The sequence below is a fragment of the Eumetopias jubatus genome, unplaced genomic scaffold, assembly GCF_037043125.1.
Source record: "Eumetopias jubatus isolate StellerSeaLion01/CBP00866 unplaced genomic scaffold, mEumJub1_p1.0 scaffold_3, whole genome shotgun sequence".
Lineage (NCBI taxonomy): Eukaryota > Metazoa > Chordata > Mammalia > Carnivora > Otariidae > Eumetopias > Eumetopias jubatus.
In genome coordinates, this window is record NW_028274809.1 from 133,721,964 (window position 1) to 133,740,823 (window position 18,860).

At 43.9% G+C, this 18,860-nt stretch overlaps 1 protein-coding gene across 1 annotated transcript in view; it reads right to left on the reverse strand.

Moving 5' to 3' along the window:
• Positions 1–3,262: 3,262 nt before the first annotated feature.
• The window catches only part of FAM124A (family with sequence similarity 124 member A), a 111,410-nt gene continuing 95,812 nt past the window's right edge, over positions 3,263–18,860 (reverse strand). The window contains exon 4 of the mRNA XM_028107745.1: positions 3,263–4,072. Within this exon, the coding sequence (XP_027963546.1) occupies positions 3,263–4,072 (810 nt within the window). The remainder of the gene's footprint in view (positions 4,073–18,860) is intronic.

Here is an 18,860-nt window from a genome sequence, read left to right on the forward strand (position 1 = left end):
AAGCTCTCCACAGTTTTATCTGCCCTTAAAAATCTCTTCCAGGAAATTGAGTCTACTTAGGTGTTTCTTACCTGATGAATAGGAGAATTCATTCATCTTCAGAAAGCCCAGGAGGATAGATTTCTCCTGATTTACATGGGGCTGAAGAGATCAGCTATGGATTCAGAGATCTTCCCAGTGAAAGTAAACGTTTGGTCTCACCTGGAACAACGAGACAGTGCAGTCCAACTGACTTCCATGTGATTATTCCCTTGTCCTTGGGTCACAGGGCTCAAGGAACACCCAGTACTATAACCCATTTTGTACAACATGTCAGCTCTCCCATCACAAAAGTATCTTTGGTAGCTCACCACTCCAGCCCCATGGGTGACCCAAGATGATTTCTGTAGGGCTTGGCAGTTCAGTTAGGAACTAAGAAATATTTGGTCTTTATAGTGAATCCTAGGTGGTGTTTAGGTGCCATGGTGGGACCGTGAGCAGTAATTTGGGGAGTCTTTTTAGAAAAGAGACAAGTGAAGGATGGGTTGTGAAATAGACCAGGACACTTAGTAGCACCCCCACCCCCATCCCGGGCAATGCTGGGGGGAGATATAAGGTCAAGAAAACAAGAGACTGGGTTCCATTAAATGACAAAAAAAAAAAAGGGCTAAAAATCTAGATTTCCTATACCTCAGAGCCTAATCCAGGAGAGAAATAATTCGAGACAGCCTCATGTTTTTTTAATTGAACAAATTTATTGAGCATTTACAGTATGCCAGCCTCTATTATAACAGCAGTAATCCAAGAGTCAGGCTCCCCCCAGGGGGTGTCAGGAGCCTTCCTGGATGAGGAAAATGCTAGTGCGTGGCCAGAAGTGGGAGCTAGGCTTTTGTCAGTATGTGTCTGTGGCATTCTTCTGCACAGAGGGCACGGCCACGGCCAACCACAGCCTGGGAGGGAAGTGGCGGGAGGGGGGTGCCTGAATGTGGTCTGTGGTGGGTTTCCCTCCATTCTCCCCTCGTGTTATGGGGGCATCTTGCATTTCCTGCTTTTGAATGGTGTCACTGACATCCTATGGGGTCCCTTAGTTTGGTAGACTGGACTGTGCTGGGGGGGATTACTAAGAAGGGGTGGGACCGGAGAGCATCAGGGTTGGGCTCCAAAGCAATCCTAGGGGTGCATGCAAGTATATTAAACTAAACTAAGGGCATGGATGGGGTGAAGCCAGGAGGAGCCATCACCTGACAGGTGGTCCACTTGTTTATGCCTCCCTGACCTTTGCTACTCACAAGCTTGCGTCAACACCTCTGAGTTATTTTTCTCCTTCCTAACACTGACCTGTTGTTTTTCATCCTCCGCAGCCATGAGTCACGTTTCTGGACAGGAGGTGGATGGCTAGTGGCTTTCTAGGAACTATCTCTGCAGAAAGAGGTCCCTCAGAGGGCTGCAGACTTTGATTCTTTATTGCTGACTGTGCCCGAGGGTTTAAATCCATCTCCGTCTAGCACAAGGGTTGGGCCTATTCTTGTAAATAAAGTTTTATTGGAACTCGGCCACTCCCGTTCATGTACACATCTTCCTTGGCTGTTTCCACGCTCTGATGAGAGTGGAGTAGCCCCAGTGGAAACCAGATGGCTGGCAAAACCTACTGTATTTATTATCTAGGCTTTTCTAGAAAACGTTTTCTCCCTTCTGGCCTAGAACTATAAGAGACCATGTCTTTATTAACATGGAGAATATTATCATTTGGCTGTTTGGGACAGGATCTGAGGTTCTCATTACAGGGACGGCAAGTGCTCCACGGCTGCTTGGGGAAGGACCCTGAGGCTGTGTCCAGACTGGTGTGGGCGCTTTCAGAGACGGGAAAGCTGGCCCGGAGTCCTGGAGGCAAGGAGCACCAGACCAGGAAGGCGAGGCCAGTAAGTCCATGCTCCTCTTTCCCAAAGGTAGGTGGGTAGCCAGGCACGGCTCTGCATTGCCCCCCGAGCCGGCGCTTGGCACTGCTGAGGTTGGAATTGTAAACATACCCCTACTGAGTGGGAGAGAGGTGCTATTTAAATCTCATTCATGCTTCCGAAGAAGCAGACACCAGGCAGAAAAGGTTAAGTTTGGGCTAGAGCTCCAGCTTTAATTAAGGCTTCTAGGCACTCGTGGAAGCCTGGCAATGAAACAGTGTTTGTTCAGGACAACATTTCATATAAAGCTTCCCATTTGGAGAAGATGGGGGCATTTATTACTCTGTGCCATCGAAGTGCCACTTACAAAGCTTACAAATTATTTAAAAACGGGAATATCAGGTTGTGTGACAATGCATGTTTACTGGAGAAAGTAGTATAAAGTGTGGCTCTTGTCATTTATATCGATACATATATACATAGCCCTTAAGACGGTGGTTTTTATAAAATGGAAGAATCTTAAGACTAGCTACCCCTATGACCAATATCCTATTATTCTGTAACTCCAATGAGCAGTTCTTCAGTGATCCAAATAAATCCTGGGAGTGGAGTGGTCTTCTGTAGACTCCACTTGTTACAGTGAGGTGTTGTTGAAAAGTGGATGCAAATCTGGTTTTTGGAACTCAAATCATATTTTGATTCCACCCAAGAGTCTGTTACTCAGGATAAATCCTTATAAAGTATATTAGCTACCTTTGCATAAATCCAGATTTTCAGATGTGCACGGCATCACAGAGAGGCATTACTGTAGTCTGATACATGTTTACTGTTTTATCAAGTGGACTTTTTTCATTATAAGCACTACCTGGAAATTCTTAGGGCCACTGTTGCCTGGTAATGCAAATATGTATGCAGAATCCAGTAAGCTGTGTACATCACGTTATTGTGCACTAATCTCTCATACAGGTCACTTAGTATCTTTCCCACATTCAACATTTTGGCTTTGTTTTTCCTTCACAGCATGAAAAATTGCCAAATCAGCTCCGGCTGACTAGGTTTTCTTTTCATTTCAAATAATTATATGAGGCATTTAAATCGTATTAAGTGCACTAAACCATATCTCAAAAGGAATTGGGTATTCAAAAAAAATTTTACAATTTAAGCTCAAGAATTTATTTGCATAAAAATGCGAGTTTTCCAGCAAGTCTCTAAAATATGCCACCTCTCAGGTAAGAACGGGTGGTGTGGCAAATGTGCTAACGAACCCATGAGACAGATTCTCGACAGACCTGGGGGAGCGGGCTGAGAGCACGCACAGGTGGTGTTCAGACCCCAGAGGGGCAGTAGGACCTGAGCCTGTGTATCTGGAATGCCAGAGTAGAGGGTATTCAGATGTAGAATTCCTCTGTGTCATTGTCCACAGGTCTGGCCAGCACTGGGGGTGGCGGGGCGTCTCTCCCCGTGGTCTGCTTAGCGCTGGGAGCATCCCAGGGAGGCTCTGGGGAAGACTCTGTGAGTGAGGAGGTGCCAGGAGTGGGGGGAGCAGCAGCAGCTGTGGCTGAGGAGCTGGAAGGCCCTTTGGTGAAGAAAGGGAGGGAAGCCCAGGCGGTCTCTGTGGTCACCCCACTCCCAGTGGGCAGCAGTCCTTCTCTGAAACCCTTGGGCTTTGACCAGTGGCTGCTACATCTTTCAGGGGGGAGGGTTGTCTCCACAGTGCTGCAGAACCTGCTGGGTGCCGAATAGGCAGAGACCACAGAGAGGTCCGAGGAGGAGAGCCGGAGGCCCGTGTCCACGTCGGTCTCCTGGGCCCCCTCCAAGTCATCGATGGAGAGGAGGTGGCTGTGCCTCCCCTCCGATGCCCTGTGCCCTGGGGCATCTGTGCTTGAAAACCACTGTGGTAGAGCTGAGGATCCCGGGGAGGGGTCTCCTGTGGGCAAACAAAACAAGGACTTGCTTCTCTGGAAGGACCAGGGGAAGCTGGGAGGGCTGCTGGCTCGTCTGGCAGATTCCTGCTGGTGCCCAGTTGGCCGGCCTGTCTGGCCGGGCCCCAGATGAGAGCTGTCCAGTAGGGGCTGCTGGCTGCTGCCAAGCATCCAGCTTGGTGCGGTGGTGCTCGGGGAAGGCATGGGAGGAGGTTTCTGCTCTGACGAGTGGTGGCTTCTGCCGGCCTTCGGGAACCTCTTGTGCACTCTTTGCGCCTGTAGGGAGGAGGGCACATCACGTTAGTGTAGGACTGGGGTCATCTGGGGAGGAGGATGTTAAGTACATCCAGAAACACATTGACCAATAACTCGAAACTTCCAGCAGGGTTGTGGCCATAAAACATTACCAGACATCTCATTCTCCAAACTCGAAAGCAAAGACAGAGGTAGCAGAGCTTGGGCGGAGTGTAGATCAAACTTCTCAGCCTGAAGAGACCTCTCTGAACCTAGAAGGAGATGCAGCCCCTGGTTGCCATAGGGACTACTACTATTTCAAGGACACAGGGAGGGGTGCTTGCTCCATGGATTCGCCACAAGATTGAGGGCCTGGCTGAGCATGACAAGGGAGATAAAGATTACCAGTAAACACACAAAGAACACTTGAAGGGTGTGTTTCTCTCCAACCAAAGCACCACTGTTTGAATGTAACTGATGGGAAGATGGCGGTGATCAGGGTGGGGTATCACAGCCTCAGATCAGGTCAACATGGGACTTGATTCCAGTATGTGTGTGATTGCCAGGATATATCCTAGGGGTGTGGTGGCCCATGGCTCAGGGAGGTAGTGAGTGAGGGGCTATCAGGAAATGAGCATTTACTTACTTGTTATCTGGAACCAGACTCCTCCATACACGCTGCCCTTCAGGGACTGGACAGGAAGGGGGCGCTGCTGCCTACTGCTGGACCCCATGCATGCCCCATAGGGCTCGGATAAGCAGTCTCTCCCTCTAACACCTCACCCTGTTCCGCTCTTCTCCCCCACCCCTGCAGTGTACCAGGAACCTGCTTCTGTTATATGGAAATGGGGACCCCTATACGATGCGCAGTCCCACCTGGGGCTGCTCTGAGTCTCCCTCTGGTCTAGCTCAGTGCCCAGGCCTACAGGCCAACCTTACTATGCAAAGTTTCCATTAAATAATGGATTTGGGGACCTTGGGTCTGGCTCTATTTAGTATAAGATCATCTAATTTATGAATCCTTGAAATAAGGGTTCTGAGTGTGGTTTACTATCAGGGATCTTTCCTGGCACCCAGCAGGCCCTTCCCTACACAACAGACACTCTTGCTTACCTATTAAATGGGAGCCCAGTTTTCCCACAGCCACTTGGGAGATCTAGATGGATGTAAGATACGTTTATTGTGTATCTATTACAGGTGAAGGAGGTGAAACTACAATGAGACTCAGTCTTTGACCACATGAAGCTTACATTTCATTGAAAGGATACGGGATAAAAAGAAATTGATCGGACAAGAGCCCGATGACAGGCACAACAACAGGGCTGTGAAGGAGAGAGCACGCATGCCTGCCCAGTGGGAGCAGAGGAGTCTCCAGTGGAGGTCACCCTACAGGCGACCTTTGAGATGGGCAACTGTCCTCCCACTGGATGACATGGGTGGAGAGGAGTCTGTGCTGGAGAGAGGCCAACCCAAACAGGCTGACTGTTGGCAGGTAGGCAAAGAACATGCGGGGGGTGTGGGGGGGGTAGTGAGCAGTTGACTTGATTAGAGTCGAGGTGCATGAAGAAAAGCAGTGACAAAGTTCACGTTGGGAATGGAGTCTAGTGCTGTTCTGGCCAAGGAGACCTTGACTAGGTAAGAAATCTACATGCTCACCCTTATGTTGGAGTCTTAATTCTGTTTTTTATGTATGAACATCCCTTTCATTGATTTCTAAGGTTTTTACCTAATTGCAGATCTCTCCTAATCTTATAAACAGTCTGATTGATTCATTCTTTCAACCAACACTAACTGAGGGTCTTTTTGGCAGAACTTCTCCACGGGTGTGTTTAAGTTTTGAATGGGTTATTAAAGATAGTGATCTCTTTTACCAGCAGCCTCTTGTACCACAAAAATACTCTAATCATTTTTTAAGTGCTCTTTGATGTGAGAAAGGTCTGGAGGGCCAGGCACAGATAATTTTGAATAAGACATAATCTTAGCCCCTAACAATGAACAATACAGTGTTCAAGTGTAATGAAGTGAGCTGTGATGAGAAAGTGAGTGGCAATATATGGGCCATGTTAGGGCAAAAGGAGGGAGAGGTTGATTTTGCAGAGAGGTGAGGCAGCATGGGGAGAGGGTAGAAAAAGCCTGCCTTGGGCAGTCATACTCCAAGACAAAATCTTGGAGGTGCAAGAGGTGTTTACCAACTGGAGGGCAACAGGTGTGGCATGGCAGTACACTTAGGCACAGAAGCAGCCTGATCAGAGGCTGGAGGCATGAACCAAAGCAGGAGGTGAGACCTGAGAGGTGAGAGAGTCTCGTCAGGGCAGGCCCCAAATCACGTGTCCATATAAGGCCCCTGCGCTTCAAAACCTGAAGACTTGAAAACACGACGGTGACATGGCCAAGTCTGTGGCAGCGGGGTAAAGGAGAAAGGATTGGACAGGGAGGAAGACTGGTGGTAGAAAGCATTTTAGAAGATACTGTTGTAGTGTTTCACTTTGTAAGCTTCGTGACAAGCTACATTCTCAGTTGCTTGTGTGAGTTTCTTCTCAGACATCAATTCAGATATTCAGGATTTTGTATGGATTATCTGTCCAACCTTCCTGATCCTCTCCTTAATTCTCAGTCTCTACATTCTGTGGTGTGTGTCCCCATGACCTGCTGATTCTAGTCTTGCCCCTTCAGGACTCTGTACAGCATATTGAAATTCCCAAGTTGTTCTGCCAAGGGTGGCTTAAAGGAGATAAAGGTGAAAAGCAGCAATTAAGGAGATTTCTGATGGTCCGATGCTTGAAGGACATGACGCAAAATACTTTTGGTACAGGTTGTAAGTGGATATGGTATGGTTCTCCTAAAAAGAACACCCCACAAGGCCATTCTCACCATGAGACTTCTGCTTAGAGCAGCCCCAGCTTTTATGAGGGACCTAGCTAAAGATGGCAAGGAAGACTCTGGGCCAACCTGGTTCCTGCTGGCATATGATCCACTCATCAGAGCTTGCTGCTCTGTGCTCCAGCATCCCCTAGACGCCCAGCCCAGCCCTTCTGACTCTATACTGTACTGCTCTGGTAAGGGATTTATTTTCCCTGCAAGGCTCACTGCTCCAGGAGGGAGATCCTGCTCATCACCTGCTGTGTCCAGTGCCTGACCCATAATAGGAGCATAAGCATGAAGAGTTCTACCTTTGGGGTGAGGAGCAGCCTCAGAAGGCACAGCTGTGCCCAAGAGGTGTCACAGCGAGGTGGCTGTTGGAAAGACAAGCTAATTGTCTCAATCATTTGAGTTTGGCTAATCAAGAAAAAATAAGTCATGAAGCTCTTAAGAGAAGGAAGGTATGGAGGATGCTTTGGGAGGGGAGACACAATGTTTATTAATGAAGATATCTATCTAGGATTTTCCCTAAGGGCCAATTCCCCTCGGTGCCCCAATATATTTTCTTATTTGATAAGTGCACATCAACCTATAAGTTCCATCTTTGGAGCCTTATTTGAGGAGCATGCTCTTGGTGAGCATTTTTGCATTCTGAATTTGTCTGAAAAAGGAAGCCTCTGTGAGTATTGCTTCATGAGAAGCAAAAGGCCAAGGTTGTCATGAAAGAAACTGCTAGGGGTCATCTAAAGCTTCCCACTCTCAGCAGAGTGGTGTTAAATTTGACTTAACACCAGGAACGACTGGCAGAGGATGAACACTTGGTCGTTTTGCAGAGATTTTCACCACTGTGCTTGTTTAACGGAAACCTACCTGTGCTCTCTTATTTTGACTCCATCATGAAGGCAGGAGTTCAGATAAACCCTAAACTATGCTGCTTTGAAGAGAGGGGGCACCCGGGGTTGGTCACCAGAGAGGGGCCAGGTGCACCGTGGAAGTGCCAGTGGGAAGGTGGGGTTCCAGCTGGACCAGCGCTGGCTGCTGGTAATGGCAGGGTCTGGGGGCAGGGAGTTGCAGGAGGGTGGCCACAAGCCTCCACCACCACCACCACCCCCCACCAGCTCCCACGTTGAGTGCATGGGGGATGTGTTTGCAGCAGATCTGGTAGTATTCTCCAGCTCTACACAGAGAAGTCAGCTTCAACAACTCGCATAGACAATGGATGGAGCTTCTTTCTGAACCCTTCTGCTGGCGGTGGCTCTGTTTCGGGCCTCTCTTGTCTGCTTGTCTAACTTGACCAGGAACATCGCAGGCTGAGAATGAATCATTGTAGATGTTTCAGGAAACTCTTACCCAGGTGACCTTTTACCAGAGTAAAACACCACCCTGTGGGCCCTCCTTCCATGGAAGCCTTTCTCCTTCTGTGACAGCAGGCCATGTACTTTGGGGTTACTTTCCTTTCTCTTTGGAGCAGTGCAGGCTTGCTGACTCACTGGAAGCCAGTGGCTCCCCCCTTTGCTATTTATGGAACAGAACAGCATTAGATAAATGAATATGCTTAAGGCAACTAGCCAGGAAGATCTGGTTATGGCTCTGAAATCACCAAAACAGTGAAATGTGGTGATCATCCCCAGAAGCTTCTCCTGCAACTTTGAGCACAGGAAGTTTGCAGTTAGGGAAGTAAAGTCTGAGCTGGAGCATCTTGTTCAATGATCTTTGTGTCAGTAGGCTCATTTCCTGGCACATGGGTAGAATCCCCAGTGAAGGAGACTCTGCCCTGACCCAGTAAGCCTGGGCAATGTCATACTGGAATTCTCTCTCATTCTCACATCCCCTCTTTCTGAGAAGGGTCATTTCCTGTTGTGTCCTTGGCACAAACACCACCAGTGTGGCACTGTCTACTGTGTAATGAGACAGCAATAGAACTTTTAATCCAGGGACTAATAAAAAAATTAGGGGCAACTCAAGGAAACTGGGCAATGAGTTCACATGAGAAATCAGATTTTTGTTCTAAAGAAAAACACATCTTGCTTCTCCTTTCACTATACTCTGGGAAAGTTTCACATAACCTATGTTGTCTTTGAAATTATTTTTAAAATTTAAAATTGTTTAAAAACTATTTTTTAAAATTTTATTTTATGTTAGTCACCATACATCATTAGTTTTGACGTAGTGATCCACGATTCATTGTTTTCATATTACACCCAGTGCTCCATGCAGTACGTGCCCTCAATACCCATCACCAGGCTAACCCATCCCCCTCCCCCCCTCCCCTCTAGAACCCTCAGTTTGTTTCTCAGAGTCCATAGTCTCTCATGGTTCATCTCTCCCTCCGATTTCCCCTCCTTTATTTTTCCCTTCCTTCTCCTAATGTCCTCCATGGTATTCCTTATGTTCCAAAAATAAGTGAAACCATATGATAATTGACTTTCTCTGCTTGACTTATTTCACTTAGCATAATCTCCTCCAGTCCCATCCATGTTGATGTAAAAGCTGGGTATTCATCCTTTCTGATGGCTGAGTATTATTCCATTGTATATATGGACCACATCTTCTTTATCCATTCATCTGTTGAAGGGCATCTTGGCTCTTTCCACAGTTTGGCTATTGTGGACATTGCTGCTATCTATGAACATTGGGGTGCATAAAGCCCTTCTTTTCACTACATCTGTGTCTTTGGGGTAAATACCCAGTAGTTCAATTGCTGGGTCATCGGGTAGCTCTATTTTTAATTTTTTGAGGTACCCCCACACTGTTTTCCAAAGTGGCTGTACCAACTTGCATTCCCACCAACAGTGTAAGAGGGTTCCCCTTTCTCTACAACCTCTCCAACATTTGTTGTTTCTTGCCTTGTCAATTTTTGCCATTCTAACTGGTGTAAGGTGGTATCTCAGTGTCGTTTTGATTTGAATTTCCCTGATGGCTAATGATGATGAACATTCTTTCATGTGTCTGTTAGCCATTTGTATGTCTTCTTTGGAGAAGTGTCTGTTCATGTCTTCCCATTTTTTTTTTTTTTAGAAATTGTTTTTAAAGATTTTATTTATTTATTTATTTGAGAGAGAGAGAATGAGACAGAGAGCACGAGAGGGAAGAGGGTCAGAGGGAGAAGCAGACTTCCTGCTGAGCAGGGAGCCCGATGTGGGACTCGATCCCGGGACTCCAGGATCATGACCTGAGCCGAAGGCAGTCGTTCAACCAACTGAGCCACTCAGGCGCCCCATGTCTTCCCATTTTTTGACTTATTTGTTTTTTGGGTGTTGAGTTTGAGAAGTTCTTTATAGATCTTGGATACCAGCCCTTTATCTCTAGCATCATTTGCAAATATCTTCTCCCATTCTGTGGGTTGCCTCTTTGTTTTGTTGACTGTTTCCTTTGCTGTGCAGAAGCTTTTTATCTTGATGAAGTCCCAAAAGTTCATTTTTGCTTTTGTTTCACTAGCCTTTGGAGATGTATCTTGAAAGAAGTTGCTGTGGCCGATGTCAAAGAGGTTACTGCCTATGTTCTCCTCTAGGATTTTGATGGATTCCTGTCTCACATTGAGGTCTTTCATCCTTTTTGAGTTTATCTTTGTGTATGGTGTTAGAGAATGGTCGAATTTCATTCTTCTGCATGTGGCTGTCCAATTTTCCCAGCATCATTTATTGAAAGACTGTCTTTTTTCCATTGCATATTTTTTCCTGCTTTGTCGAAGATTATTTGACCATAGAGTTGAGGGTCCATATCTGGGCTCTCTATTCTGTTCCATTGGTCTATATGTCTGTTTTTGTGCCAGTACCAGGCTGTCTTGGTGATCACAGCTTTGTAATATAGCTTGAAATCGGGCAACGTGATGTCCCCAGCTTTGTTTTTCTTTTTCAACATTTCCTTGGAGATTTGGGGTCTGTTCTGATTCCATACAAATTTTAGGATTGTTTATTCCAGCACTTTGAAAAATGTCATTGGAATTTTGATCGGGATGGCATTGAAGGTATAGATTGCTCTGGGTAGCATAGACATTTTAACAATGTTTATTCTTCTGATCTGTGAGCACAGAATGTTTTTCCATCTTTTTGTGTCTTCTTCAATTTCTTTCATGAGTGTTCTGTAGTTCCTAGAGTATAGATCCTTTACCTCTTTGGTTAGGTTTATTCCGAGGTATCTTATGGTTTTTGGTGCTCTTGTAAATGGAATCATTTCTCTCATTTCTCTTTCTACAGTTGCATCGTTAGTGTATAAGAAAGCAACTGATTTCTGAGCATTGATGTTGTATCCTGCCACATTACTGAATTGCTGTATGAGTTCTCGTAATTTGGGGGTGGAGTCTTTTGGGTTCTCCTCTTAAAGTATCATGTCCTCTGCGAAAAGAGAGAGTTTGACTTCTTTGCCAATTTGAATACCTTTTATTTCTTTTTGTTGTCTGATTGCTGTTGCTAGGACTTCTAGTACTATGTTGAACAATAGTGGTGAGAGTGGGCATCCTTGACGTATTCCTGATCTTAAGGGAAAGGCTCTCAGCTTTTCCCCATTGAGGATGATATTCACTGTGGGTTTTTCATAGATGGATTTTATGAACTTGAGGAATGTTCCTTCTATCCCTATACTCTGAAGAGTTTTAATCAGGAAAGGATGTTGTATTTTGCCAAATGCTTTTTCTGCATCAATTGAGAGGACCATATGGTTCTTCTCTCTCCTCTTATTAATGTGTTCTATCACACTGATTCATTTGCGAATGTCGAACCACCCTTGCATCCTGGGGATAAATCCCACTTGGTCGTGGTGGATAATCCTTCTGATGTATTGTTGGATCCTATTAGCTAGAATTTTGTTGAGGATTTTGGAATTCATATTCAACAGGTTTATCAGTCTGAAATTCTCCTTTTTGATGGGAGTCTTTGCCTGGTTTGGGGATTAGGGTAATGCTGGCCTCATAGAATGAGTCTGGAAGCTTTCCTTCTGTTTCTATTTTTTGAAACAGCTTCAGGAAAATAGGTATTATTTCTTCTTTGAATGTTTGGTAGAATTCCCCAGGGAGTCCATCAGGTCCTGGACTCTTGTTTTTTGGGAGGTTTTTGATCACCGCTTCAATCTCGTTCCTGGTTATTGGCCTATTCAGGTTGTCAATTTCTTCCTGTTTCAGTCTTGGGAGTTTGTAGGTTTCCAAGAAGGCATCCATTTCATCCAGATTGATCAATTTATTGGCATATAGTTGTTGATAGTAATTGTTTCTATTTCCTTGGTGTTTTCATGATCTCTCCCCTTTCATTCATAATTTTATTAATTTGGGTTCTTTCTCTTTTCTTTTGGATAAGTCTGGCCAGTGGCTTATCAATCTTATTAATTCTTTCAAAGAACCAGCTTCTAGTTTTGTTGATCTGATCTACTGTGTTTCTGGTTTCTAATTCATTGATCTCTCCTCTAATCTTAATTATTTCTCTTCTAATGCATGGCTTAGGCATCGTTTGTTGCTTTTTCTCTAGTCTTTAAGGTGTAGAGTTAGTTGGTAAATTCAGGATTTTTCTATTTTTTTGATTGAGGCTTGGATGGCTATGTATTTCCCCCTTAGGACCGCCCTTGCAGCATCCCATAGGTTTTGGACCAATGTGTTTTCGTTATCATTGGTTTCCATGAATTGTTTAAGTTCTTCTTTGATTTCCTGGTTGACCCAAACATTCTTGAGCAGAGTGGACTTTAGCTTCCAAGTGTTTGATTTTCTGCCAAATTTTTTTCTTATGAGTGAGTTCCAATTTTATAGCATTATGGTCTGAGAATATGCAGGGAATAATCTCAATCTTTTGGTATCGGTTGAGACCTGATTTGTGACCCAGTATGTGGTCTATTTTGGAGAAAGTTCCATGTGCTCTTGAGAAGAATGAGTATTCTGTTGTTTTAGGGTGGAATGTTCTGTAAATATCTATGAGGTCCATATGGTCCAATGTGTCATTCAAAGCTCTTGTTTCTTTGTTGATTTTCTACTTAGATCATCTGTCTATTGCTGAAAGTGGAGTATCGAGGTCTCCTACAATTAACGTATTGTTATCAATATGACTCTATATTTTGGTTAACAGTTGGCTTCTGTAGATGGCTGCTCCCATGTTGGGGGCGTAGATATTTACAATTGTTAGATCTTGTTGGATAGACCCTTTAAGAATGATATAGTGTCCTTCTGTGTCTCTAATTACAGACTTTAGTTTAAAATCTAATTTGTCTGATATAAGAATTGCTACCCCAGCTTTCTTTTGAGGTCCGTTGGCATGGAAGATGGATCTCCATCCCTTCACTTTCAGTCTGGATGTATCTTTAGGTTCAAAATGAGTCTCTTGTAGACGGCATATGGATGGGTCCTGTCTTTTTTATCCAATCTGCAACCCTGTGCCATTTTATGGGAGCATTTAGGCCATTCAGGTTGAGAGTGATTATTGAAGGATATGAGTTAACTGTCATCATGTTGCCTGTGAAGACCTTGTTTTTATAGATTGTCCCTGTAAATTTCTTTCCTATATCACTCTTGGGATCTTTCTCCTTTTAAAGAACCCCCCTTAATATATCTTGCAGGGCCGGCTTAGTGGTCACATATTCTTTCAGTTTCTGCCAGTCTTGGAAGCTCTGCATCTCTCCAGCCATTCTAAATGACAGCCTTGCTGTATAAAGTCTTCTTGGCTGCATGTTCTTCTCATTTAGTACCCTGAGTACGTCTTGCCAGGCCTTTCTGGCTTGCCGGGTCTCCGTGGATAGGTCTGACGTTATTCTGATGTTCCTCCCTCTGTACATAAGGAATCTCTTCCCCCCTAACTGCCCTTAAGATGGTTTCCTTGGTTCTAAGATTTGCGAGTTTTACTATTACATCCCGGGGTGTTGGCCTATTTTCCTTGATCTTGGGAGGGGTCCTCTCTGCCTCTAGGACACGAAAGTTTGTTTCATTTCCCAGATTAGAAAAGCTCTCAGCTACGATTTGCTCAAATATATCTTCTAGTCCTCTCTCTCTCTCCATCCCCTTAGGGATTCCAATAATTCTGACATTGGAATGTTCCAGGGTGTCACTTATTTCTCTGATTCTATTTTCATGGCTTCTGAGTTGTTTTTCCCTGGCCTCCTCTTTTCCCTTTTTAACTATTAATTGGTCTTCTAGGGTCACTAATTCATTCTTCCTCGCTTACCCTAGCTTTTAGATTATCTAGATTAGATTGTATCTCATTGACAGCATTTTTAAGGTCTGCCCATTCAGCTTTCATTTCTGCCCTTAGAGACTCTATGTTGCCATTAATCGATTTCTCCATTCTAGCCATTGTCTTCACAATTGCTGGCCTGAATTCCATCTCCGATATCTTGGTTATATCTGAATCCATTTGTAAATCTGTGGCATAAGTCATAGTCTCTGAGTCTTTTCCTCTTTTGGGGGTTCCTCCTCCTAGTCATTCGGTTGAGGGGTGGTTGAGGGAATGTAAAGAGTCCAAATTATTGACCACAACCCAAGCAAGATGCACCTGTTTTCTAGGGACCTTAGGGTTGCTGGCCTCTTGTTTTCCCAGCCTGTCTTCTGGGGGAGGGGCCTGCCGTGCTGTTACTCAGGCAACCCTGTTTGAGCAGAGTTGCCCTGCCCCCTGTGGTGGGGGATGGGCTCAGTGAAAACCGGTTTTGGGGGGCTTTTGTTCTCTGGCAGATTTCCTTGTCTCTTCCAAGAGTCAGAGCAGAAGAGACCATTTCCAACCCTCTGCCTCAGAGCAGAGAGATTGCAGTCCGTTCTTCAGTGAGCTCTCCAGGCCACACTATCTCCATTTCTGTCTGTGCTGCTATAAACTGTAGCGGCCTGGGTTGTTCACTCATCCTTAGCGCTCCCAGTCCTTGCCTCTAGGCTGGGGCATATCTCTACCCTTTGTGCTTCTAAAACCACCAGCCGCCCCCAGTTCACAGGCGTGGCCCCACCGCCCCAGTTTCCATCTAGAGGGCTGCCCTAAAGTCCTTTCCCCATCGCTACCAGTCTTCGACTCTGTCCCGTCCCCAGTGCGGGAGGCTATCGCTCACTGGCAGTGTAGGATTCCCATGGCCAGGCTCCCTCCCACTTCCATTTATCCTCAGATATCTGCCCGCAGAATCACGGCTCCCTGCTTTGTGCCTCGAAACCAACTGCCTGCAATATTCTGTTTGTAGAGATCCAGATCTATCTTCTTACATCTCAGGCTGATTTCGAGGGTGTTCAGAGTGGTCTGGTAGATATCCAGCTCAGTTCTGGGGAGTGGTTGGAATAGGTCCCCTACTCCTCTACCATCTTTTCCCACCAGGAGACCAAAAATTATTTTTAAAGATTTTATTAGAGAGCATGGTGGGGGGGTGCAGGAAAAGGGAGAAGCAAGCTCCCTGCTGAGCAGGGAGCCCAACTCAGGGCTCAATCCCAGGATGCTGAGATCATGACCTGAGCCAAAGGCAGACGGTTAACTGAGCTACCCAGGCACCCCTAAAAATTATTTTAAATGTTAAAATAATTCTGATTGAAATATAGTTGATATATAAAAAAATAGAATAATTATGTTGTACTAATATTATATATTGTGAAATGATCACCATAATAAACCTAGTTAATCACCACACATCCCCCATGCACTCAATGTCGGAGCTGGGGGGTGGAGGCTCGTGGCCACCCTCCTGCAACTCTCTGCCCCTAGACCCTGCCATTACCACAAGCCAGTGATGGTCCAGCTGGAACCCCACCTGCCCAGCTGGCACTTCCACAGTACACCTGGCCCCCACTCTGGTGACCAACCCCGGGTGCCCTCTCTCTTCAAAGCAGCATAATTTAGGGTTTATCTGAACTCCTGCCTTTCATGATGGAGTCAAAATAAGAGAGCACAGGTAGGTTTCCATTAAACAAGCTCAGTGGTGAAAATCTCTGTAAAACCAAGTGTTCATCCTCTGCCAGTCATTCCTGGTTTTAAGCTAAAATTTTTTTTTTCTTGTAATGCAAACTCTGAATCTGCTCTCTTAGCAGCTTTCAATATACAACCTGGTATTGCTAACCAGTCATTAAGCTATGTCACAGCCCCAGGGCTTATTTATTTTATAATTGAAAGTACACCTTTTGAACAGCTTCACTCCCCATCCCTCAATTCTGGCAACCACCAATCTCTGTATCTGTGAGTTTGTTTTAATTCCACATCTAAGTAAGATCATATGGTACCTTTCTCTGACTTGTTTTGCTTAGCATACTGCCTTTGAAGTCTATCTATGTTGTTGCAAATGGTGGTATTTCCTTTTTTATGGCTGAAAAAATATATTTTTCTTTATACATTCATCCACTGATGGGCACACAGGTGGCTTCCATATCTTGGCTATGGTAAATAATGCTGCAATATACATGGGGGGGTGCATGTATCTTTTTGGGTTAGTGTTTTCATTTTCATTGGATGAATACTCAGAAGTGGACTTGCTGGATCATATGGGAATTCTATTTTTCGTTTTTGAGGCACCTTCATAGTGTTTTCCACAGTGGCTACAACAATTTCCATACCCACTACCAGCCTTTACTCCACATCCTTGACAACATGGTATTTCTTGTCTGTTTGATACTAGCCGCTCTGATGTGTGTGAGGTGGTATAACGTTTGTGGTTTAGACTTGCATTTCCCTGATGATTAGTGATGTTGGGCACCCTTTTATGTACCTGCTGGCCATCTGAATGTCTTCTACAGAAAAATCTCTCCAGATTCTCTGCCCTTTTAATCAGGTTTTTTATTTGTTACTGAGTTATGTGAATTCTTTATATATTTGGATATTAACCCCTTATCAGATAAATATTTGCAAATATTTTCTCCCACCCAGTAGGTTGCCTTTTCATTTTGTTGATGATTTCTTTTGCTGTGCAGAAGTGTTCTAGTTTGATGCAGATGCACTGTTTATTTTTGCTTTTGTTGCTTTTCCTTTTGCTGTCAAATTGAAAAAAATCATCACCAAGACCGATGTCATGCAGCTTACCTGTTTTCTTCTAGGGATTTCATCATTTCAGTTCTTATGTTCAAGTGTTTAATCCACTTTGAGTTCGTTTTTGTGTATGGTATAAAACAGTGGTCCAGTTTTATTCTTTTGTATGTGGCTATCCAGTTTTCCCAATACTATTTACTGAAGAAACTGTCCTTTCCACATCGTATATTCTTGGCTCCACTGTTGTAAATTAACCAACCATATATGTGTGAGTTTATTTATGGGTTCTCTAGTCTGTTCATGGGTCTATGTATCTGTTTTTATGCCAACATCATTTTTATGGCTAGAGCTTTGTAATGTAGTTTGAAATCAGGAAGTATGATGCCTCCAGCTTTGTTGTTCTTTCTTAATTAAGATTGCTTTGGCTATTCAGAATCTTTTGTGGTTACATACCAATTTTAGGATTATTTGTTCTAGGTCTATAAAAAATCCATTGAGATTGATAAGGACTGCATTGAATATGTAGATTGTTTTAGACTGTATGGATTGATCCTTCCAAACCATCAACATGGAATACCTTTCCATTATTTGTATCTTCTTGAGTTTCCTTCATCAGTGTCTTATAGTTTTCAATGTACAGGCCTTTCACCTTGGTTAAATTCATTCTTAGGTATTTTATTCTTTTGAGAAAATTATAAATGGGATTGTTTTCTTAATTTCTCTTATGGTTATTAGTGTATAGAAATGCAACAAATTTTTATATATTGATATTACATCCTGCAACACTACTGAATTCATTTATTTTGACAGTTTGTTGTTTGTTTTAGTATAGGCTTAAGCGTTTTCTATATATAGTATCATGTCATCTGTCAATAGTGACAATTTTACTTCTTCCTTTCCAATTTGGGTACCTTTTATTTCTTTTTCTTGTCTAATTGCTCTTAAACTTGCAGTATTATGTTGAATAAAAATGGTAAGGGTGGGAATCTTTGTCTTGTTTCTGGTCTTAGAGTAAAAGTTTTCTGCTTTTTCACAATTGGGTATGATGTTAGCTGTGGATATGTTATATATGCCCTTTATTATGTTGAGGCATGTTTCTTCTATACCCAAACTATCCAGAGTTTTAACTGTAAATGTTGAATTTTGTCAAATGCTTTTTCTGCATCTATTTAGATGATCATACAATTTTTATCCTTCCTTTGATAATGTGATGTGTAACACTAATATGCAGATGTTGAATCATCCTTCCATCCTGGAATAAATCACACTTGATCGTGGTGTGTCATCCTTTTGAAACTCTTGGGACTTCTTGGATCTGCCTATCTGTTTCCTTCCCCAGGTTAGGAGTATTTTCATCCATTATTTTGTCAAATAAGTTTTCTCCTTTCTCTCTTCTCCTTCTGGGGACCCTTATAATGTGAACGTTAGTCTGCTTGGTGTTGTCCCATAAGTTCCTGAAGCTATATTCACTCTTGTTCTTTTTTCTTTTTGCTGGTCTAATTGGAGGAGTTCTGATGCCTTGGCTTGGAGTTTACTGATCCTTTCTTTTGCTTCATCCAGTCTGTTGTTGAACCCCTCCAGTGCATTTTTCAGCTCAATTACTGTTTCTTCACCTCTATGACTTTTTATGTGGTACTTATATTTTTTTTTGTTGAAGCTCTCACTTTGTTCATCCACTTTCTCCTGAGTTTAGTGAGCATCTTTATCAGGTAAATCACTTACCTCTGTTTCATTAAGGTCTTTTTCTGAGATTTTATCTTGTTCTTTCATTTGGAACATGTTCCTTTGTTTCTGCGTTTTCTTTCATTCTCTGTGTTGGTTGCTATGCGCTAGAGAAAACAGCCACATCTCCCAGCCTGAAGGAGTGGGATTATGTGGGAGATGAAACTATTATTCAATCTTGCTCTAGCTCTTCATTGTATCTCAGAACTTTGTGTTTGTCCAAACAGTCTATTTTATTCCAAGTGGCTCCACACCTGTGAGTGTCCCAAAGGGAGGATCTCAGTCAGCACCTAGATTCAGGCTGACTGAAAGCAAGAACCTTAGGCAGCAGAGTTTAAAATATGCCAATACACCTCTTTCAG